At 38.4% G+C, this 24597-nt stretch overlaps 1 protein-coding gene across 1 annotated transcript in view; it reads right to left on the reverse strand.

Moving 5' to 3' along the window:
- Positions 1-24597, reverse strand: part of AKAP6 (A-kinase anchoring protein 6) — a 373547-nt gene that overhangs the window by 224100 nt on the left and 124850 nt on the right. Inside the window, exons 4-6 of the mRNA XM_060143847.1 lie at positions 24243-24365; positions 3007-3103; positions 1726-1889 (exon numbers count right to left, since the gene is read on the reverse strand). Of these exons, the coding sequence (XP_059999830.1) occupies positions 1726-1889; positions 3007-3103; positions 24243-24365 (384 nt within the window). The remainder of the gene's footprint in view (positions 1-1725; positions 1890-3006; positions 3104-24242; positions 24366-24597) is intronic.

Consider the following 24597-nt stretch of genomic DNA (forward strand, 5'->3'; position numbering starts at 1 on the left):
GCTCTGCTACCTACTACCTGTGTGACCTTAAGCCAGTTACTTAACTTCTCTGTGCCTCCATTTTTTCCATTGGAAATTAGAATAGGACTGCCTTATTTATAAGGTTTAAATAGTTTGTTGTGAGAATTAAATGAGAGAATACACAGAAGTACTGTAGAACAGTGTCTGGCATGTGGAATGCATCCAATACAGGATAGCTTTTAAAAAGTAAGCACTCAGTTTATTTTTGTTAAATAAATAAAACACAACAAAGTTTTTAGTCGTGTCCTTTCTCATCATCACTGCCCCCATCCCAGCCAAAGTATTAGCCCAATCAACTTCTTCCTGCAGTCTGCTCCTCGAAAGGGCTCCACTTCTGCCCTGAGAAGTCTGCTGAAGACACTCTCCATTCCCTATGCTTAGTTCCAGCTTTGATCCTTTCATCACGTCACTTCCTAAAATATTTGTGCATGTGCCAAGCCACCTCTCTTCCTTCCTTCAAGTATTTTCTGAAATGTGACCTCCTCCATGGAACCTTCTTTAAAGGGAACTGAGCTCATCATTCCATCCTCTGTTTCCAACAAATAAGTTCAAGGTTGTTGTTCGAGATTCCAAAGCTATAAACCACCTAAGTTTTTCACTGGCTGCGTGGCCTCACCACTGCAGGGCAGATTGGGTTTCTCCTTGTCTGCACTTGAGAATGTGAGGCTCAGAGGGCAGAGGGTTTGTTTAACTTGCTCTGTATACATTTAGCCCAATGCCAATCCACATGGGGACTGAATAAATGTGACTTGATGATGATTTAATTACTTTGTCCATGCCAGGAATAGAAGCCATGAACTCTTAAATCTGTTCCCCCCATGTTACAGTATATTTCCATGCTTAGTCTATTATGAGACTGGTTTTCTGCATCAACTTTCACAAAAGAACAAATACAAAAGAAAAGAGAGATTGTAAGAAAATATCAAATTAATAAAATTATCTTCTACTTCATGAGTCCATTATCTTCTACGTCATGAGCCCAAAGATACCTTTAGAACAGTGGTGTACTGTATCAGAAGGTGCCTCATTTAAAATGTAACTGCATACGCTTTACGGATTATTTTGTAAATCTAAAGTGGATAACCAAAACATGCCAATATTCATTCTTAAAGTACTTGTATTCGGTGCATGCACCATTGTGGAGAACTTACACTCAGAGCAAAAAGATTTTTAGCAAAGCATATGACCTTCTTCTCACTACAATGACCATCCCCTAATTAGGCAATGCATCTGATAGTCATTAACAGGAATGAGATAATGAATCACTTTCTCTCTTCTTTGTTAATTTGCTGTAACCAAGCGGCTAATGGATGTCAGAGCTGAGTGATTGCACTGATTATAGTGATTTATAGTTGCAACAAAACAATTTAAAACCATTCGGATTATTCATGTTAAAGATGCTTTATGTTTTGTTTACTAAATGTTTTATGTCCCCCTTTCTCCTACCCCTAAAGTACTTTCCCCCTCCTACTCTGCCACTTTTCACAAAAAGACCCCTTCCTGGAAAACTTGAAAGTTGTAGGCTTTTTTATTGTTTTAAACTTAACCATTTCATTTTGTTTATACATACCTATACAGAGAGAGATATATAAAGTTTACCCAGTAAAAACGAAAAGCCTTAGGAGTAGAAAGAAAACTTCAGTGGTGCCTAGTTCAAAAGAAGACAGAAGTAAGAGGAAATAAGACAAACTTCAAGCCACTTACCTTGGGGCTTCCCGTCCCTTCCTCACCCTCCACAGACACATCAGTAGCCAGAATCGCAGCTTTGATGGTATCCAGAGCCCTGAGAATCCAGCTGTGTTGCCGTTTGATTTGCTTCTGTAGCTCCTTCCATTGACTTGCTATCATCCGCAGCATGTCCTTTAGTCCTTCTCCAAAAGGAGGGGAAAGCACAAGTTACGAACTCAACTGCACTTTTACCCATTATTGTTTTTCATTTAGCAAATTAGATGGATATTTCTAACAATAAACATAATTTTAAGCAACCATTACCATCACCTGCCACTCAGAACAGAGGTTGGGGATTTCTGACTTGACAGAAGGCATAAGGACACAAAAATGGGATAACCACGTAGATGCATGGTTTGGAATCGACTTAGATTTAATATATTGACTAAAGAAATGTATATGGAACAAAAAATCACGATACATAAAAATTATTAACACCACAGCTTCACATTCCAAATAAAAGGCCCTGTGTGTATCTGTGTGGAGACTTTATAATGATCAGAAAATGTATGGAAATAGGTAAAGTTAATTCAACCCGAACTATAGTAAATGGGCCAGATTTAAGACAGCAGTCTTTAGTATTACCACATCAGATTAATGCTGTTCTTTTCTTATTTAGCTGTGGTAAGCTCAAAACAAGTGCCAAACTGTAATTCATCCTGTCTTATGGTCTTTTACTACCAGGATAAGTATAACCAAATGACAAAACTATTTCTTATTTATAATCTGTTCCTCATAAATACATTAATACTGGAGTAAGAATTGGTCTAAGGCCAAAACTCTGCTAATGCAATGACCAGCAAAGAACATGCAAAACGTTCATGTGTGTGAATTGGCAGGGAAATAATCAGGTATCTCTAGACTGCCTGCCTTATATCTGTAATGATATCTATAAGTACCTGAATGCATATGCATTATAACTATAGGCACAATTCTCCTTCATTATCTTAATGTTATTTCCAGAGCACCTACATCAAAAAGCATGTCAGTGAAGTTTTCAGGAATGTGATTTCAATTGAAACTCAGGCGAACACCAAGCCCCAAATGAACAGACCATTTGGAGGCAGTATTTCATCTTACAAGTATCACAGCATTGTGTGCAGTATATGAAACATTTATAAATCTTGAAGGTCAATCTGATAATGTAAATATTAATAATACATAAGGAAGTGAATATATGCAGTAATTTACAGCAATGCTTCTTCATTCTTAATAGTCTGGAGACATAAAGACTTGCAATATTTCAGGAGGATTTACCTGCTTTGTGAGATGCAATAAGCTCGAGAAGTTGGAGTCCTTCCTCCTCCACAGCTTCCTTGAGAGCACAATGACTGTCTACATTCAACTTAAAACTCTGCAAGGAAAGATACGAGCATCAAAGCCTGGCAAGGCAGTTAAAACATCCATACAAAATTACTTGCTACTTTTTATCAAGAGCCACACAGTCCAATTTACTCAATAGACAAACTAATTGGCAATACTAAAAGCTATTGATATTTGGGATCTGGGCTCAGAATGTTTCCATTAGGTTAGCAGAGTGCATCTGTTTGGAAACAGCTGACAAATCTAGAAATTCATTAGGTTTTTATGAAAAGCCACATCCCGTGGGCTATATCAAGAGTAGCAGTGTTCTATAAAATATACTGAATTTCTACCAGCACATATGAGCTCATTTCGTCACTTTTTAGAAATGTTACTGATAGCACTATTTATGAAACCATAAAAAAATTGGCAACATAAATTATATTAGCCTTATGTGCACATATATAAATCCATTAATATAGTGGGGTTTGATTCAGCTGTTTCTCAGATATCACACAAACCACAGGATATTGAGGTGGATTCAGGTGCTGTAGTGAGGAGTCCAATGGTTTTCAAATGTTTGAATTTTAAGTTTATTCCTTACAATATGACATTGAGTTATAAATGAATATGTTGAGTACATCAGGGGCATTTTTCGCTCATGATAGTCATCCAAAAGACAAAGACCGTTATGGATGAATTCCAACTCAGAGCCATTTCTTTCAGGAAGCCTTCCCTAATGCCTTACACAGAATTAATTACTCCCCTCTCTCGGCTTCCTCTGCTCCTTATACCTGCTTCTATTGTAGAATTTATCATACTGAATTCTGCTTTATTCCTATACTTGCCTACCAAACTATAAGCAAGAAAGAACTACAATTGAAAGAATCGCCAGCTTCACATTTATTTCCAACTCATGTCACATACGAGGTGTTCAATAAATGTTTGCAGGAATAGTGGATATCTGCTGAACTGGATCAATAGGACTCTCTCAAGGGGAAGGTTTCCATTTAAATATTTCAAGAAACACAGATGGTTTTCCAAAGATTTTTCCGTCTCTGGAATGTTATAAGGTGTTCCAAACACAGGAGGTCCAATGGAGAGTAATCATAGTGACCAATCTGTTGAATCAATGGTTAGTCTTCAGGGTGAAAATCCATTCCTCGACTTGACTAATTTGAAAAAGTATGGATTTTGAAAGACTATGTTCCACATTTCGGCTTCTCCGTAATAGGGCTCCAAAGTATACAATATACTTTGCTCTCACTAAACACTCACTGAGCAATGGCTGCATGTACTACACACTGAACTTAGTATTAAGAATATTTGACAGAAATTCGAGATGATAGTCTCAGTTGGAATGTAATTTGGATGAAAGAGGTTAAACAACCATAACTTATGAAATTAGATATTAATTTTTCCATTCTTTCACTCATTCATTCATTCAGAAACCATGTATTATGCCTATTCTGTACACTGGACAGGGTAATAGCAATTTAAGGGGTATAAGGCATGGCCCCTGCACATCAAAGGGCATCCTCCATCACCTTGGATGTTCATTGGTGAGTCTTTTTCTTAGTGGAAAAAAGGGGTCTTTTAAAGCTCAAAAGAAAAAGCACAACAGTCAAAATAAGCTGAAAATGAAGGAGATAGGGACAGGCAGATCAGAACTTGAAGTATAAAGATAAGAATCTTGACTAAAAAAAATTACTCCAAAATGATGAATCATTTCATCTTACTAGAAGCATAAGAACAGTAAAGTTTCAGCATAATATGGCAGAAAGAGACTTGCTGGTTTCCCCAAGGGTTGTTCACTATTTCTTGTATTGCCCTCTTTCAGCTGCAGGTATTTGGTTGAATAAAATAAAGTATGACAATATATCAGAAGCCTGATGCTTCTGGTCAATCCAAACGATATAATAGCTATTAAAAATTAAATAATTATTATTTATAGCCAAAACATGACTGTAATTTACTTTTTGCCACTGCAGTGGAAATCATCAACTCTGAAGGAATGCCATGCAGATTGAGGTACATGTTTGTGTTTCAGGGAGAAGGGACATGGAAAAGAAAAATACTTGAGATCAACCCGAGAATGCCAACATTGAGGAAGAAATCTATTCTAGAGATTTCCTCATAACTGTAAAATTAGCCTAGTATTCTCTGTTTACTTACAACAGACTAGTGCTGAATAGTTGGTAATCATGAGCTTCCAAAGACGTGCATCAGGCCTATGTCTCAGCAAAAGAGAACCTTAGGACCTGTGGGTAGGTTGGACAATTTGACATAATTGAAGCCAATAGCATAGAATAGATGCAGCTGGATCTGGTTCTGCCTCAAGATAATGTGGAAGCATTTGATTAGGACATTGGAAAAGATGAAGTATTCATTATTAAAAAAAGATAAGCTTTATGCTATAGGAAAGAACCATTTAATATAACTATTACCCAAATGGTACAATATTGCTTAATTTTCAGATGCATCCATTAACCATTAATAATATCAAGTAAGGAATTCACAATGGGCAGGCAAGCAGGCACATTAACAACATTGTCAATGAAATTTCTGGCTGCTAAAGGATTCTGTAATAAACTCTCCCCATTCTGCCCCCACTTCTTCCCTAAGGAAGGAAGCTTAGGCGAAAGAGTTTTTTCTTTTCTTTTCTTTTTTTTTGAACTTGATACCTGGACACATCTCCATTCTTGTGCTACTAACATGTTTCCTCAGCAATGCCTTATGGTATATAGTCCCTTTGCAACATCCATAGCACTCCCTGAAAATGCAGGGCATTCTCTGCAGATTTAATTTACAGCAACAACATGGCCATAGACAGGTACCACAGACCTACATCATTGACGATTATGTGAAATTCCATAAATATGAGTAACCTGGGACCTGTGAGACACCCCATCTTTTTCGTGTCTTTACAGCAGCATGAAACTGAACATCTAGATGAGAATAACTAAGGAAATGAAAAATACAGTGGCTGAGACAAAGGACTAGATTATCAAAAAGATGATACTTCACAGGTTGACCAATGGGTATTCCTAGCCTCACCAGCATCTATAGATATGGGTACATTACTCCTTGTCAGGATCCAAATTCAGGTAAGCACACTGATTACTTTAATCATGATCACACCTTACTAAGTAGATAAAAATCTACATCTTATCCTATTCCATTCAAATTTCTGAAGATCCCAGTTTGATGGAAGTATGGAGATCATGTGGATATGAAATGAAACCAAGGAAATGTACACCTTGATGCACAAAACTATGACAAACATGAAGATAGCTACTCATGAGGGATCATAAGAATTGATATGAATCTCCTGGTACAGGAAATAGTGGGAAAGACCATAATCATATTCAGAAGCTTAAAGATCCAAAATGTCTAGGTTTTAGCAGAATCACATCATGAACATAGACTTTCTGCCATCCCCATGGAATACTGTTAGTGTCTGCCAGGTCCACTGAGGTCCATGAATTTTATAATGTTTGTGAACAGAGAGGCCAAAAAGAGTTACTGCATCTCTCCCGACATAATATATGCTTTTAAAAAAAGCATAAATTAATACAACAGATATTTATTGAGCAGTCTCTGCCAGGCCTATAGACACAAAAATTAACAATACCCAATTCCAGCACACACCACTTATAGTCTGTTGGGTAAAACAGATCAAAAGCAAGTAGCCTTATATGACCCAGCACAGAATAAATATGTAATTGGGGTTTGATGTATAACAGAGAGTGGCAGGGCCTTAAACTGAACAGTGATATGCATGCCCAATGAGATTTAATTTTTTTTAATTAAAGTATCATGCAGGCCAAGTAAAACTAAGATTGTAGGCTATATTCCGTATGAGTGTGATAGTGCTAGATAGGTGCTGTGGGAGCTCAAGCTGGGAACCAGGTTCTGCAGAGGCTGGCAGGGAGTTTGGGAAGAAAGGATTGATTTGCATGTGGGGCTGGAGACATGCTTTACTGCAGCAGGAATAGAGGAGCCAGAAGCAGCTTGGTATGGCTGGGACAAGGTGGAAGCAGGGGGTGTGGGGGCTGCAGCTACACATGGCATTTTACTCCAAGAGCCATAAGAGTCATGGAAGAAGAGGTCAACAACACGGGAGGGTGACCGGTACAGTTCTGTGTTCTAGAAACATCTTTCTGGCTTTTATACAGAGTTGACTTTAGACGGGCAGACAAGGAGGCCGTTTAGGAGGCTGCTATGGTAATGGAGGCCAGATGTTTCTGTATGCTCATATTTTTTTATATTAAAAAAAGGTATGTTTTTTCTTCTAAATGAATGGAAGAAGGAAAAATGGAGAAAATCTTCTGTCTTTTTAAGTTTTTCTCAGTGCGTGAGAACAGCATGTGTCAGATTTTAGTTCTTTGGCTGTTCTGATGATAAATACCAGAGGTTTATTAGTCAGGAGTCTCCAAATGTGAAAGACATATTGAACTGATGAACTTATACTCCCACTGTCATTTTAAAGAGATGCTATATATGCTGATGAATAAGACACTTGATGACACATTTTCTTCACACAAAAGATTTTTACTACCCTAAGAAAATGAAAACTTGCTTTTTCACAAGGGCAGGAGGAGGAACGTGTGTTCAGTCAGAAAAGCAGAGGCTTGAAAAGTCACCTGCTATCTGCCTTAGGCCGTCTCCACCCGGGCTCCATCTGAGCTGTGCCCAGAACCAACCTGCATTCCCAGAGGGGCTCTTGGTGGGGAAGAAAGTCATGATCCGCTGTGCACAGCCTGGCAGTTTCTCTCCTGCTCTGCCCAATGCCATCCATAGAGGATGGTCAGATGGTCCTCAAAATAGAAAATATACCTTCCAAATGCCACATGTGCCAAAAATGGAAAGATTTTCATGAGTAAATATTTTTGATTAAGAACCTCCGAAAAACTTGATAAGACATTATACAGCCATTAAAATGAAGACTACGAAATCACATGAAAAATAGATAGAACACATTACAAGCCAAAAAATGAAAGTTCAAATTGTATCCATGATTAAACTGTAACTATGTAAATGGATAGTCCCAGTGTGTAGAAAAAGACTATAGGGAAATGCAACAAAATGTTAACACCACTTGTGCAGGGTAGGACTTAGAGTTAACATAGCCTGGTCTTATGGAATGAATTCTCAGGGCTTTAGCTTTCTGAAACACAAAATGACAAGTAATACTATCTAACTTCCAAGTTGTAAGAATTAGAGACAATGGTTGTAAAGCATTGAAGCAGTGCTTGGCAATGAGTGGGGCTAAAGAAAAATCATTATAGACTTTTAAAATTCATTTTCTCTATTTTCCAAATGTTCTGTGTAGCAACTGGTACTTTGTGGCACTTACTGTTGAGGCTCTCTGAACTCCTCAAGTACAGATACCAGGTTCTCTTTGCTTTGGGGCCACCACCCAGCACAGGGGGCCACCCAAACACAGATGCTGCTCTCTGAGAGTCCAGAGAGCAGGGGACTGAGAGACCAGTGATCTGAGTCTTCCTTTTGTGTGCCCTTGGACAAGTCATCTAACCCTTCTGGGCTTCTGTTTCTTTACCTACAATCCAGGCATTTGGACTCAATATTTTCCATTTCTTGGACACTTCGATTTTATCTTTAAGCCACACAGTTAAGCACAGGTGGCTCAGGAGAATTTTTATTCTAAAGGAGAAAATTTTCAAAGCGGGAAAAATCCCAAAGGCCGTCTAACTATTCATCTACCCTAGGGCAGCTCTGTCCCTCCACATCCCAGGCAGATGTGTTCATTCTATTTTTAACTATCTCCAGGGAAGTTTCTTCTAACTTCTCATCCTGAGTCCGCAACGTTTCTTCTCAGGAATTTGAGAGCTCTGTGAATAGGAGCACAAGCTTCCCTCAGCTTCGGATTCTTTGCCAAGTCATCTCTCCAGCGTAGGAGTTGGAGATCAGAAACACTGTGAGGATATGCCAACAAAATCCACACGTCCAGTCAGTCACCAAGCCCTGACAATTTATTTCTCTATCCTCACCTCTCTGTATCGACTAACACTGCCTTAGATTCAGGCCCTCATCATCATCCCTTGCCAGGCTGACTTCAACAGCCTCCAGTCATGACCCCCTCAAAACTACATTTTTTTCTTTATTTGTGGCATGCCTATGAAGGTGCAGGCAATCATCCTAAGCTTGAGGGATGTGGCTGTGAGCAAGATAAATATAGTTCCTGGCCTCATAGAGCTCACAGTCTAGCGGCGGGGACAGGAGGTGGGGAATGCGTATCTTAAAAACAGGAGGCTGCAGTTGATTATATCAAGGGGACTAATGACATGGTGTGGGTGCTGGGGACAAGCATGGGCTCTGGAGCTGGACAAGTCTGGGTTCAAATCCTGGCTCCTCCATCACCCCCTGTGTAGCTCGGGGCAATCTCTTTGTACTCAGTTTCTTCAAAGGTAAAAAGGGGGGTATGTCAGTGCCTATCTCATGGGGTTGCTGTGAGGATGAAATGCCTTGATACCTGTAGAACAGAGCCTGGCATATTGTAATAGCTCAATAAAAACATTTTATTACACAGAATGTTCTGTCTACAAAACAACTCTTGTTAAATGCCTCCGATGTCTTCCCCAGGTTGCAGGATAAGGTCCAGCCTCCGGCATGACCTACAGAGTCTCTGGGATCCCATTCAAGGCTGCCTCTTGGGTCCCAGGTCTGCCTTGAAATGCACCAGCTCACATCAGTCATCTTGGTCCTCTAAGATTCTGCTGTTGCTTGCACCTCTGCCTGAAAAGTCCTTTTTCCCGTCCCCTGGCTCGGCCCTGCTCATCCTTTAAAATTCATCCCAGGTGTCACCCTTGCTAGCAAGTTTTCCCGGACCATCTTCCAGCCTCCTGGTTTCCCCTCCTCAGCAGCCACAGTAACTGCAGAGCTCGAACCTCTACTTACTACACTGTTGTATAACTACTGATGATGGGTCTGCTTCCCACCCATGAGTTGAAAGTAGAACTTCACTTTTCATTTGTGCTTGTATCTTCAATGCCTAGGACAGTGCCTGGCACACAGCACACACCTAATAAATGTTCAAGGAGCAAATGAATGAAGATTCGTACCAAAAACCTTCCACGAAGCTTTCAAAATGCTGCCTATAGTATGTTGGGCTATATTGGTGCAATCACTCTTCACTTGGAGGTGGTTGATAAATGTCCCCAAATTTTACTCATTGAACGCCATGTAAATGAGCTGTCATGTTCCTTCGCTTACAAAATTACTTGCCAATTACACTTAGATGATCCCGGTGTAATTGCCATGTAAACTGTACCCCGGCTGAGATAGCCCAAATCATCAATTTAACTTTACCCTCTCATCATATGGTACTTACCACATAATTAAATAAATGGTCAGCCACCACCACAATTATATATCTCCCCAACAAAATGAAGCGGCTACATTTGTCATTGATTTATTGGTTACGACAATATGCAACACACCACCACGTATAATATCAGAAGCTTTAAAAAATTGAAAGCACTATGTACTCTTGAGAAAGATGTTCCAAGTTCATGAACAAAAAGATAAGCATTATAAAAACATTGTTTTCCTTTTTTTAAAAAAGGCACTAAGATGTAAAGACAAAAACCCTTGTTCTTCCTGAGGAAACATTTTTTTTCCTGAAACCGCAGATAATAAAAACATTTCCAAGCATTCGAAAGTGAATTTAGCTCCTCAACCAAATCACAATTTCTTTCAAACAAGCAGTTGCATTTTTTTGTGGAAGGTAAATATATTTTACTAAGGCTGGCATTCTTTTTTTGATAGACTTGCTAATATCTTATTCAAGGATTAGATAGATGGGAGAGATCCGGAATGTTGATGGTGCCTCTTAGTGACCAAATTTTCATTTGCTTTTCTGCATGCTACCTCCACACCTGGCACAGGTAATCACATTGACTTCCTAGCACGGCCACATTAGGCCAAATGGATTTGCAGAAGTTCTGTCTAAAGGGACCATGTCACTTCCAGAACACACTGCTCTGAGGCCCTAATTGAAAAAGAGGTCCATGCTGGCCCAAATATCTCTCTACCTCCTGCGGTGGAATAATTGATGTGCAGCAGCCCCTACAGATGTGGAGCCACCAAGGTGATGGATGGATATAAGTATATTATTCACACATACATCTGTTAATATACAGGTCCCAGTGCAAACACCAAGACCTAAGAATATTATGTGGATTTAGGACAATCCCTGAAGGACTCCAGTTTCATTAAAAATTTGTTTGGCAGCCTGGGGAAGATCTATTCCAACTCCCAGATGCTTCATGCATTTGAGAGGGGGAACCAAATTGCTTTAAAAATAAATTTAATAAATTTCGTAATGTCAAGTCATTAACATCCTGTGTAGTCATACAGTCTTCATCTTTTGAAATAGTAATGTTAACCTGTGGAATTTTAACCTTTCTAATATCTGAGTTAACATTTTATTTTCCTTGTGTTTTTTGCCAAAGGGGATGAATTACACCCTGAAAGCAGAAGAAACTATCCTATTTTTTCCCTCCATAGGTGTTTTTCTTGTCACAAATATACCAGACAATACTCAGAAAGCTCTGTGACCAGAGTCCATTTTGATTTGGAAACTGTAGAGGAAATAATATACCTTGCAGACATTCTCAGTTATTGTTTGATGATTTATAATATTAGCTATAATTTGCTGCTGTAATGGTTGTAACACTGTTTTTACAAGTGCTCATTTATTCATTTAACAGATTTGTTTAGTACTTATTATGCATGTGCAGGGCAGGGTGTCAGAGCAGACACCAAAAAGACACAAGCAGTCCCTCAAGGAGGTGACAGTCACAGGTGAATCATTAGGGCAGGGTAGGTGGGGAGAGATTCAACCTCTCTAGGAACACCCGAGATTCTCACACCACCTGTTCTCAGGGGCTCCGAGGGGTGTGCACAACTCCCTCAAAATGAACAAAGCATCCTCACTTACAACAGGTTTATGCGATCTTCACAACAACCTTCAGTAGATACGACAGGCATTTTTCGGCTAGAGTAAAGATCTGTTTCAGGCCTGAAACTTTTATCTTAATATCATTTGTGCCAGGTGAATTGCTTCAAGATTCCAAAATTCCATGTAACACAGTAGCTAAGTAAGATCTGCACATGGGTCTATACAGGGAGACAGATAGTGGGTGACAGCATCCTGGCTCAAGTGAGTTAGGTCACACACTGGCTCTTGTCCATACATGGTGTCCTTCGATCGTGCATAAACCCTATAGTACAAGGCAGTCTGCAAACTGTCTCTTCAGTGCTTAGCATGCCACCACCCTAAATAGCAAGTGCTCAATAAATCCAGTATTTCTCTGTCATTCTACTTTAAAACAGTCATCACATTCTAAAGAAAAAGAATAAAGTAATAAATCGGTAAAATGTCTGGGTGACAGCAATTTTTATCTTTTTAAAATTATTTTATTTAATTTATTTTTTTATACAGCAGGTTCTTATTAGTTATCCATTTTATGCATATTAGTGTATACATGTCAATCCCAATCTCCCAATTCATCACACCACTTCCCCCCCTTGGTGTCCATACGTTTGTCCTCTACATCGGTGTCTCTATTTCTGCCCTGCAAACTGGTTCATCTGTACCATTTTTCTAGGCTCCACATATGTGTGTTAATATACGATATTTGTATTTCTCCTTCTGACTTACTTCACTCCGTACGACAGTCCCTAGATCTATCCACGTCTCTACAAATGACCCAATTTCGTTCCTTTTTATGGCTACGTAATATTCAATTGTATGTATGAACCACATCTTCTTTATCCATTTGTCTGTCAATGGGCATTTAGGTTGCTTCCATGACCTGGCTACTATAAATAGTGCTGCAATGAATATTGGGGTGAATGTGTCTTTCTGAATTATGGTTTTCTCAGGGTATATGCCCAGAAGTGGGATTGCTGGGTCATAAGGTAAATCTATTTTTAGTTTTTTAAGGAACCTCCACACTGTTCTCCATGGTGGTTGTATCAATTTACATTCCCACCAACAGTGCAAGAGGGTTCCCTTTACTGCATACTCTCTCCAGCATTTGTTGTTTGTAGATTTTCTGATGATGCCCATCCTAACTGGTGTGAGCTGATACTTCACTGTAGTTTTGATTAGCATTTCTCTAATAATTAGTGATGTTGAGCACGTTTTCATGTGCTTCTTGGCTACCTGTATGTCTTCTTTGAAGAAATGTCTACTTATGTCTTCTGCCCATTTTTTCACTGGGTTGTTTGTTTTTTTAATATTGAGCTTCATGAGCTGTTTATATATATTGGAGATTAAACCTTTGTCGGTTGATACATTTGCAAATATTTTCTCCCATTCTGAGGGTTGTCTTTTGTTTTGTTTGTAGTTTCCTTTGCTTTGCAAAAGCTTTTAAGTTTCATTAGGTCTCATTGGTTTATTTTTGTTTTTATTCCCGTTACTCTAGGAGGTGGACTGAAAAAGATCTTGCTGTGATTTATGTCAAAGAGTGTTCTTACTGTGTTTTCCCCTAAGTGTTTTATAGTGTCCGGTCTTACATTTAGGTCTTGAATCCATTTTGAGTTTACTTTTGTGTATGGTGTTAGGGAGTGTTCTAATTTCATTTTTTTACATGTAGCTATCCAGGTTTCCCAGCACCACTTATTGAGGAGACTGTCTTTTCTCCATTGTATATCCTTGCCTCCTTTGTCATAGATTAGGTGACCATAGGAGCGTGGGTTTATATCTGGTCTTTCTATCCTGTTCCATTGATCTATATTTCTGTTTTTGTACCAGTACCATATTGTCTTGATTACTGTAGCTTTGTAGTATAGTCTGAAGTCAGGGAGTCTGATTCCTCCAGCTCCGTTTTTTTCCCTAAAGACAGCTTTGGCTATTCAGGGTCTTTTGTGTCTCCATACAAATTTTAAGATTTTTTGTTCTAGTTCTGTGAAAAATGCCATTGGTAATTTGATAGGGATTGCATTGAATCTGTAGACTGCTTTGGGTAATATAGTCATTTTCACAATATTGATTCTTCCAATCCAAGAACATGGTATACCTCTCCATCTGTTTCTATCATCTTTAATTTCTTTCACCAGTGTCTTATAGTTTTCTGCATACAGGTCTTTTGTCTCCTTAAGTAGGTTTATTCCTAGGTATTTTATTCTTTTTGTTGCAACAGTAAATGGCAGTGTTTCCTTAATTTCTCTTTCAGATTTTTCATCATTAGTGTATAGGAATGTAAGAGATTTCTGTGCATTAATTTTGTATCCTGGTAGTTCACCAAATTCATTGATTAGCTCTAGTAGTTTTCTGGTAGCGTCTTTAGGATTCTCTATGTATAGTATCATGTCATCTGCAAACAGTGGCAGTTTTACTTCTTCTTTTCCAATTTGTATACTTTTATTTCTTTTTCTTCTCTGATTGCTGTGGCTAGGGCTTCCAAAACTATGTTGCATAACAGTGGTGAGAGTAGACATCCTTGTCTTATTCTTGATCTTAGAGGAAATGGTTTCAGTTTTTCACCATTGAGAATGATGTTTGCTGTGAGTTTGTCATATATGGCCTTTATTATGTTGAGGGAGGTTCTCTGTATGCCCACTTTCTGGAGAGTTTTAATCATAAATGGGTGTTGAATTTTGTCAAAAGGTCTTTCTGCATCTATTGAGATGATCAAATTGTTAATATGGTTTATCACATTAAGTGAACTGTGTATATTGAAGAATCCTTGCATCCCTAGGATAAATTCCACTTGATCATGGTGTATGATTCTTTTAATGTGTTATTGGATTCTGTTTGCTACTATTTTGTTGAGGATTTTTGTATCTATATTCATCAGTGATATTGGTCTTTAATTTTCTTTTTTTGTAGTATCTTTGTCTGGTTTTGGTATCAGGGTGATGGTGGCCTCATAGAATAAGTTTGGGAGTGTTCCTTCCTCTACAATTTTTTGGAAGAGTTTGAGAAGGATGGGTGTTAGCTCTTCTCTAAATGTTTGATAGAATTCACCTGTGAAGCCATCTGGTCCTGGACTTTTGTTTGTTGGAACATTTTAAATCACAGTTTCCATTTCATTACTTGTGGTTGGTCTGTTCATATTTTCTATTTTTTCCTGGTTCAGTCTTGGAAGGTTCCCCCTTTCTAACAATTTGTCCATTTCTTCCAGGTTGTCCATTTTATTGGCATAGAGTTGCTTGTAGTAGTCTCTTAGGATGTTTTGTATTTCTGCTGTGTCTGTTGTAACATCTCCTTTTTCATTCCTAATTTTATTGATTTGAGTCCTTTCCCTCTTTTTCTTGATGACTCTGGCTAATGGTTTATCAATTTTGTTTATCTTTTCAAAGAACCAGCTTTTTGTTTTATTGTTCTTTGCTATTGTTTTCTTTGTTTCTATTTCATTTATTTCTGCTCTGATCTTTATGATTTCTTTCCTTCTACTAACTTTGCTTTAGTTTGTTCTTCTTTCTCTAGTTCCTTTAGGTGTAAGGTTAGATTGTTTATTTGACATTTTTCTTGTTTCTTGAGGTAGGCTTGTATTGCTATAAACTTCCCTCTTAGAACTGCTTTTGCTGCTTCCCATAGGTTCTGGATCGTCATGTTTTGTCATTTGTCGCTAGACATTTTTTTATTTCCTCTTTGATTTCTTCAGCAATCTCTTGGTTATGTAATAACATATTGTTTAGCCTCCATGTGTTTGTGTTTTTTACGTTTTTTTCCCTGTAATTGATTTCTAATCTCATTGTGTTGTGGTCAGAAAAGATGCTTGATATGATTTCAACTGTCTTAAATTTACTAGGGCTTGATTTGTGACCCAAGATGTGATCTATCCTGGAGATGTTCTGTTTGCACTTGAGAAGAAAGGTTAATCTTCTGTTTTTAGATGGAATGTCCTATAAATATCAATAAAGTCCATCTTGTTTAATGTGTCATTTAAAGCTTGTGCTTCCTTATTAATTTTCTGTCTGGATGATCTGTCCATTGGTGTAAGTGAGCTGTTAAAGTCCTCCACTGTTATTGTGTTACTGTCGATTTCCTCTTTTATAGCTGTTAGCAGTTGCCTCATGTATTGAGGTATTCCTATGTTGGGTGCATATATAATTGTTATATCTTCTTCTTAGATTTATCCCTTGATCATTATGTAGTGTCCTTCATTGTCTCTTGTAACATTTTTTATTTTAAAGTCTGTTTTATCTGATATGAGTAATGCTACTCCAGCTTTCCCTTGATTTCCATTTGCATGGAATAACTTTTTTCATCCCCTCACTTTCAGTCTGTATGTGTCCCTAGGTCTGAAGTGGGTCCCTTGTAGACAGCATATATATGGGTCTTGTTTTTGTATCCATTCAGAGAGCCTGTGTCTTTTGGTTGGAGCATTTAATCCATTCATGTTTAAGGTAATTATCAATATGTATGTTCCTATTACCATTTTCTTACTTGTTTTGGGTTTGTTTTTGCAGGTCCTTTTCTTTTTTTGTGTTTCCCACTTAGAGAAGTTCCTTTAGCATTTGTTGTAGAGTTGGTTTGGTGTTGCTGAAATCTCTTAGCTTTTGCTTGTCTGTAAAACTTTTGATTTCTCCGTCGAATCTCAATGAGATCCTTGCCGGGTAGAGTAATCTTGGTTGCAGGTTCTTCCCTTTCTTCACTTCAAATATATCATGCCTCTCTCTTCTGGCTTGTAGAGTTTCTGCTGAGAAATCAGCTGTTAACCTTATGGGAGTTCCCTTGTATGTTATTCGTTGTTTTACCCTTGTTGCTTTCATTAATTTTTCTTTGTCTTTAATTTTTGTCAATTTGATTACTATGTGTCTCGGTATGTTTCTCCTTGGATTTATCCTGCCTGGGACTCTTTGTGCTTCCTGGACTTGGGTGGCTATTTCCCTTCCCTTGTTTGGGAAGTTTTCAACTATAATCTCTTCAAATATTTTCTTGGGTCCTTTCTCTCTCTCTTCTCCTTCTGGGACCCCTATCATGCGAATGTTGTTGCATTTACTGTTGCCCCAGAAGTCTCTTAGGCTGTCTTCATTTCTTTTCATTCTTTTTTCTTTATTCTGTTCTGCGGCAGTGAATTCCACCATTCTGTCTTCCAGGTCACTTATCCTTTCTTCTGCCTCAGTTATTCTGCTATTAATTCCTTCTACTGTATTTTTCATTTCAGTTAATGTACTGCTTATCTCTGTTTGTTTGTTCTTTAATTCTTCTAGTGTTTCTTTTTTAATTCTTCTAGGTCTGTGTTAAACATTTCTTGCATCCTCTCGATCTTTGCCTCTATTGTTTTTCCAAGGTCCTGGATCATTTTCACTATCATTATTCTGAATTCTTTTTCTGGAAGATTTCCTATCTCCACTTCATTTAGTTGTTTTTCTGGGGTTTTACCTTGTTCCTTCATCTGGTACATAGCCCTCTGCCTTTTCATCTTGTCTATCTTTCTGTGAATGTGGTTTTTGTTCCACAGGTTGCAGGATTGTAGTTCTTGCTTCTGCTGTCTGCCCTTTTGTGGATGAGGCTATCTATCTAAGAGGCTTGTGAAAGTTTCCTGATGGAAGGGACTGGTGGTGGGTAGAGCTGACTGTTGCTCTGGTGGGCAGAGCTCAGTAAAACTTTAATCTGCTTCTCTGCTGATGGGTGGGGCTGGGTTCCCTCCATGTTAGTTGTTTGGCTTGAGGTGACCCAACGCTGGAGGCTACCCAACTCTTTGGTGGGGCTAATGGCAGACTCTGGGAGGGCTCATGCCAAGGAGTACTTCCCAGAACTTCCGTTGCCAGTATCCTTGTCCTCACAGTGAGCCACAGCCACCCCCCGCCTCTGCAGGAGACCCTCCGACACTAGCAGGTAGGGCTGGTTCAGTCTCCTCTGGGGTCACTGCTCCTTCCCCTGGGTCCCAATGCACACACTACTTGGTGTATGCCCTCCAAGAGTGGAGTCTCTGTTTCCCCCAGTCCTGTAGAAGTCCTGTAATCAAATCCCACTATCCTTCAAAGTCTGATTCTCTAGGAATTCTTCCTCCTGTTGCCGGACCCCCAGGTTGGGAAGCCTGATGTGGGGCTCAGAACCTTCACTCCAGTGGGTGGACTTCTGTGGCATAAGTGTTCTCCAGTTTGTGAGTCACCCACCCAGCAGTAATGGGATTTTATTTTATTGTGATTGCGCCCCTCCTACCGTCTCATTGTGGCTTCTCCTTTGTCTTTGGATGTGAGGTATCTTTTTTGGTGAGTTCCAGTGTCTTCCTGTTGATGATTGTTCAGCTGTTAGTTGTGATTCCGGTGCTCTCGCAAGAGGGAGTTAGTGCACATCCTTCTACTCCGCCACCTTGAACCAATCTCTGACAGCAATTTTTAAAATGATGGGAACAAGAGTCTCAAAATTAAGACAGGCAAAAAGTATGTTCCCAGGTGCTTGGAACAGTTCAGGGATCCTTTTTAACTGAAAAGGGAAGACAACACTATTTGTCTCCTAGATGCACAGAATAAGTTATATGAGCAAAAGAATGTGGTCCAGGACTTTCACATGTCCAAGATGAGCCTCCTCTCCCCAGGCATCAACCTCAAAATGCCTAAGTGCTATAAATTTCCAGCAGATCTTTCCATCCACAAGCTACCAAAGTAAGTAACTCAAGGCTGGGAGTCGAGTATCTCAAATCCCTCAAACAGAAGTAATGCTTCTCCCTGCTAAACTCTCAGCTACTCACCTTAAACTGACAGGAATCAAGGGTGACAAGCAAATGGAACTTCAAAGCTCCTATGAGGCCACCAGCCCTACTCAGCAAGGCTGAGGGGAGGTGGCAGCCAAATTGAGACAGCTCAGGCTTTTGAAGCGCGATCGAGTGTCTGTTGTTAACTGAAGAGTACAGGCATGTGGTAGCTGCTCGTATTGTGAAGCTCAGCTTTCTTGGGCCAGAGCTGCCTGTCCTCTCAGCAGAGGAGGGTAGGCAGGGAGAGGTGGGCACCGGAAAGTGGGAAAACGGAGAGCCTGTCATCTCTTCACTTCAAGCAATGAGAAATGGAACACAGGTAGACACAGAAGGGCAAGCAAAAGAAACACAGCTGAATGTATTTCGGGAAATTTTCTGGTATGACTAAAAACTTTGTGAGAAGTATATTGTTTTTCTTATGATATAAATGAAAGCTATTTTAAAAAAATGATATAAATACCTAAATATAGATGGCAGGAAGACATCTGTACTGAGCTTTTGTTAGCCAGTCATATTATTAGTTTAATTCAGTCTGTTTTTATAAGTACTTAGAGTAATGACACAATAAGGAATGAGGAAAAAATTTCAGACCCTTCAAGGGCAGATTGTTATACTCCAATCCATTTTCCATTATGCCCATTGTTATTCTCTCATTTAAGCCATGGATTTATCCAGTTAATCTATAGCAAGCTGACCCTCCCCCCATGGAATTTACAGTTGATTCTTGTCACTCTCCTGTTTTAAAATAAAATCAAACCTTCAATGAGTCCCCTTTGCCCTCAGAGAAAAGTTCAATCCATTAAAAGGACATTCAATCTCTTTTACCACCCAGCCCTAACCTGGAGGACACAACTTAGCCTCAGCCACACCAGATGGCTCACCCCACCTCCCTTACTTGCCCATAAAATTTCCTCCCATCTCCTCTCCTCCCCTCTTTATCCAACAAATCATATATGGCCTGTGAGGTCTACATCAAATTACCTCTCTGAGCCTTCCCTACTCTGAGGAAGAACCAATAAAACTTTGTTCTGTGCTCCAAACAGTACTTTGCTTATCCTACAAGAAGTTTACTGCTCAAAATTATATTACATTCATCATTTATGGGTCCAAAGATGACTACATTTATTCTATGGTCATCTCCCTTAGATTGCAAATCCCTAGAAGAAAGAAGCGAAACTCATTCATCATGTATTCCTAACACATAAACAACTGCCTGGCACTCGCAGGTGCTTAACATATATGAACTCATCATCACCATTTCCCCCATGTTTTCTCATTTATCAAATTGAATTAAGAATGTTGTTTTTCCAAGGCTATTTCTATGTGGTTGGTTAATGTTTGCCCAACATGACATGGTGCTACCTATGCAAATTTATCTCCCAAGTTTAAGCCAGGCCTTTATGCTTGGCTCTTTTTCCTAATTATCGCACAGATGTCTGGTGTCAGTTTGACCTTGCTTTCTCCTACTAGATACTCTGATTGGCTACAGATTAAAAAAAAAAAACTTCTGCTTTGTTTTCTTGCAATTGATTGCATATGATGTGGTACCATTTTGTGAATTAGGCATGGATAAAAACTATTTGGGAGATGACAGTTATCTTTTCGGAAGCAAACGGACATGAAATGTAATCTCTTGAGGGAGAAGTTGCTGTCATGCTCTGCTGCTTTACTCTTCAGCAGTCTAACTCTGAAGATAATATAAATTCTTTCAAAGGAAAAAAATCTAAATAGTCCGCAAAGAACTATTTATGATGCTTCTACTTACATGTAATTTTTGGTGACTTTTGCTTCTTTAGCCAATAAAAATGGTGGTGAGGGAAACAACCTTAGTGTCCACCATCAGTTGAATGGGTAATCAAATTGTGCTATAACTATGCAATGGAATACTATTCAGCAATAAAAATGAATGAACAATTGGAACATACAACATCAAAATAAGTATGCTGGGTGAAAGAAACCAGACCAAAGAAGAAAAAAATAGAGAGAGAAAGAGAACATGTTGTTTGATTGCATTTATGCAAAATTCTAGAAAGTACAATCTAACAGTGATGGAAAGTAGACCCTTGATTACTTAGGGATGAAGGAAAGGCTGAGAGGGAAGGGAGGGAGCAATTACAAAGGGTCATGAAGAGGCTTTTGGAGGTGATGGATATGTTCACCACCTTGACTGTGGTGACGGTTTCATGGGTGTATACATTTGTCAAAACTTGCGAAATTGTTTACGTTAAGTATATACAATTTAGTATGCCAATTATACCTCAATGAAGCTGTTAAAAAAGTGGACAGAGGTGAAGAAGAAGGGAATCCATTCAAGAACATATGTATACAATGCTATTTTAAAAGTGGTTTTCAAAGAGCAATGTTCAATATGCTCAATACTTTCAAAATTCAAACATTTTCCTGCAAATGTCATTTTCTAAAAAGATAGGAATTGTATTTTTGAAGGAGCAGCCAGGTTGCAAGCAGATGATTAATTATCATGGAAAATCATTGATGTATCATCGCAATTTCACAGTATTTCTTACAGTTAGAATAAAGCTCCTTCATATCTCTCATAAAGGTATTGTGAAGGTTTAATTGATTTGTGTTGGTGAAAACCCTTGGTTACTGTTATGGAAAATAATTGAATTAAGTATCAAAATATAAATGTACAAATTTTGCTATTGTTTATTTGCTTTTGTTTATAATAAATATTGCAGGGTGCCAACTATTCTAACACATTATTAACTCAGGGGAGACACCAGACTCAGAGGCTTGTACATCTGTTGGTTTAATGTTTAAAATATAGACTCGATAGAGATGTTTAATGAAACTCATGTACCTAAGTCTACATACTAGATAATCTTGCAAATAAATACCTCTTGCCCACTCATTGAGGAGCAGTAATGACTTATGCAGTGTGAACTAAGAAATATAAATCTCTAGACTTAGTTGTATACTTTCTTTATGGAAAGGTAGATATTTTTTGCCTTCTTTGGAGAAGAATAACTTAATATTAACTCAGCACCACAGTAAGGAAATAAAATAAAAAATATAAATGACAATATTGCTCAGGAGATATGTAGAGAGACATTGTGCTCAGATAGACAGTAACTCAGAGTTTGTTTGAAAGATGTTTAAACAACAGGCTGTATCTAGACTAGCAGACACAGCATGCAGTAGAACAGTGACTCAATAATTGTCTTTAAGTATCATTCAATGGCAATCCACACACAGTAGGTCTTCAGTAACTGTTAAACAGTATTATTCATAATTTCAGCCCCTGAGATTGTGAGTTAACAACAGTGAACAAATCTGGAGATTACAGTCCCTCACTATTCACAAAGCAGAGGTAAAGATGTTCCCATGTTATCTCTAGCCCAACTAATACAGACATGATGGTGGAGAAAATTCATTCAAGAAAGTGTTGACCATTAGGCGGGAACAAGGTTATTCTTTAAGAGATAAACATTTTAAGAAGGGCTGTTTGTTGTGGATCTGAGGTAGAGATCCACAGCAAAGGGGATAATGATTTTCACATTCTGGCCGAGAATGTCATTATGAGGCAGGTACTGGATACTTGCCATTCATTACGTCTGTAAAGAGTTCCATAATTTACAGGACTAGAATACAGTCATCACAAGCCACATGTGGCAATTTAAATGCAAACATAAGTTAATTACAGTTAGAAAATTCATTTCCTCAGTTGCTCTAGCCACATTTCAAGTGCTCAGTAGATAGCTGTGGTTAGTTATTGCACATTGGATGTGCAATATAGAATATTCCATCATCACAGAAAGTTCTAATGGATAGTGTTGGGCTAGAATGAGACAGAGGCCAACACAGGGATGCTAAGTAAAGAATTGTGTAGTACGGATTTGAGACCAGGAGTGCACGTTGGTTACAAAGAGGTTGTGTCACTCAACTCCCAAAGAGAGGAGAGACCTTCGTTCATATTCTCCTAGCCTGGCTTTCATTTCAATAAATAGTCTAGTGTTAAAGTGCCCTTTGTGTCCCCATGCCCTCTGGGACCTCAAAAACAAAATGTGTGTTTTCCATAAAATATTAAATCAAGAGAAATTAAGACAGCACACTTAATGTGAAATAAAGTTCATATACTCCTGTTTAAACACAGATTAGAATTTCTGTCAGAACAATGCCAGTGAAAAGTTGACATTCTAATTAATACAATTTACTTTATAAAGCATTGAATATCTTTATCTTGCTATTATGAAATGCCCTCTTTAAAAAAAAAAAATCAAGGCTCTACTCAACAGATTGAATGCTAAGGGTAGTATTTAAAAACCCACGTACAAGAGAGGTGGTTAGGGTCACTGGCGTTTGTACACACCATCAACCCAGGTCTCTAAAAACAGAAGCATCCTCTACAAGTTTTGTGATTTTTTTTCATCTTTCACAAGACCATCTGCATGCAGCAATAGGATTTTGAGGCTGTTTTTCTTGCAATGTTATAAAATACACTGCAAAACACAAGCAGCAAAAAACTAAAACATCCTCTCTGTCTTCCCCCTCTTCTCTCCTTCTCTCTTCTCCCTCTCTCTCCTTCTCTCATTTAATATCACAGGGAACCGTTCTGGAACCCTGTGAACTAACATACATGCAGGACTCCCACACACTGTTTACTCAATCCAAATTCTGAGTATGTAAGAGGGGCAGAAAATCAGCCCCACAGTTGGGTACCCAAGGATTCGTGTTCATTGCCTTTGTCGATTTTATGCTATCAGTGAAAGGAATAAAGATGAGATCCTTAAAGCTTGAATTTTCATTTCCTATGACAACGTGCTTTTTCTTCATGCTTTATCACACTCGACTACTTGGTTTCCACCCCTTCATAATTGATATTGGCCATTTGAAGCATTCAGTAAAAACCTCATGAGGTTCATCAAATGTCCCCCAGTCTATAATTCTTGCTTCTAACATATTCAGAAGCATATTCATCCAAGTGTTTTCTACTTCCTCTCCATGGATTTCCCTGTGCACAGGGACCAGTGTAATGACAGTTGTATTAATTATATGCTGAAAAACCCACATAGCAGCAAAAATGATGGAGATCATCGTTTTAAATATTTTATTAAAATAACCCAATGTAGAACAGATAAAGTAGACTCTCTTGATAATGAGAGGTTCATTAATTTTACAAGAATTCTAGAAAACTTAGAATGGTCATCAAAATTACCTCTTTCATTTTTTCTTTTTAAGAAGAGGAAAACCTTCAATTGTCACTTTAGAGAGCAAAGGTCTAGTAAAATTTTCTAAGGTATATTTTTAAATAATTACTTACCTTTATGGAAAAAGTTTTGAAAAAATAGCTTGAAATATGGAGGATTTAGATTTCATAGTATTACTTGAAATGCCTGTAAATTTTCAGCTTCTGCAGTTTACCCCATTAAAACTTGGTTTATTAGCATATAATGACTTCTGATAAGTAAAACTGATATTCTCCATAAACAAACAAGTAGCACATTAAAATCCTTCCCTAACTAACAGCAAGAGCAGCATAATCTTGCCTACCAAGTGCGTCTCCAGGTACAGTTTAAGGCCATCCGTCTCTGCTTTGGGAGGTGTCCAATTCTCAGTGGTTTCCATGGCTTCGTTTAACCATTGAATAAATTCATCCAGCTTGTTTACAAACCCCTTGTGACAGAAAAGGGGAAAAAAGGACAAGAAAAGCATGTTAACTGGTTATTTTTTAAAGCCAATCTTAAAAATTCCAAACCTTGTCGATGGTAAAATTGATACCATTGCACTCCCATCCTATTTCCACGTTGTACAACAAAATTCCCACCATTCTTGCCACTGAAATCTATTAAAATGGAAAGAAACTGTCCATGACTCCCTCTTAGTTTTTTCCTAGGAACACTTTTTT

This window comes from Lagenorhynchus albirostris, chromosome 1 (assembly GCF_949774975.1).
Source record: "Lagenorhynchus albirostris chromosome 1, mLagAlb1.1, whole genome shotgun sequence".
NCBI classification, from domain to species: Eukaryota; Metazoa; Chordata; class Mammalia; order Artiodactyla; family Delphinidae; genus Lagenorhynchus; species Lagenorhynchus albirostris.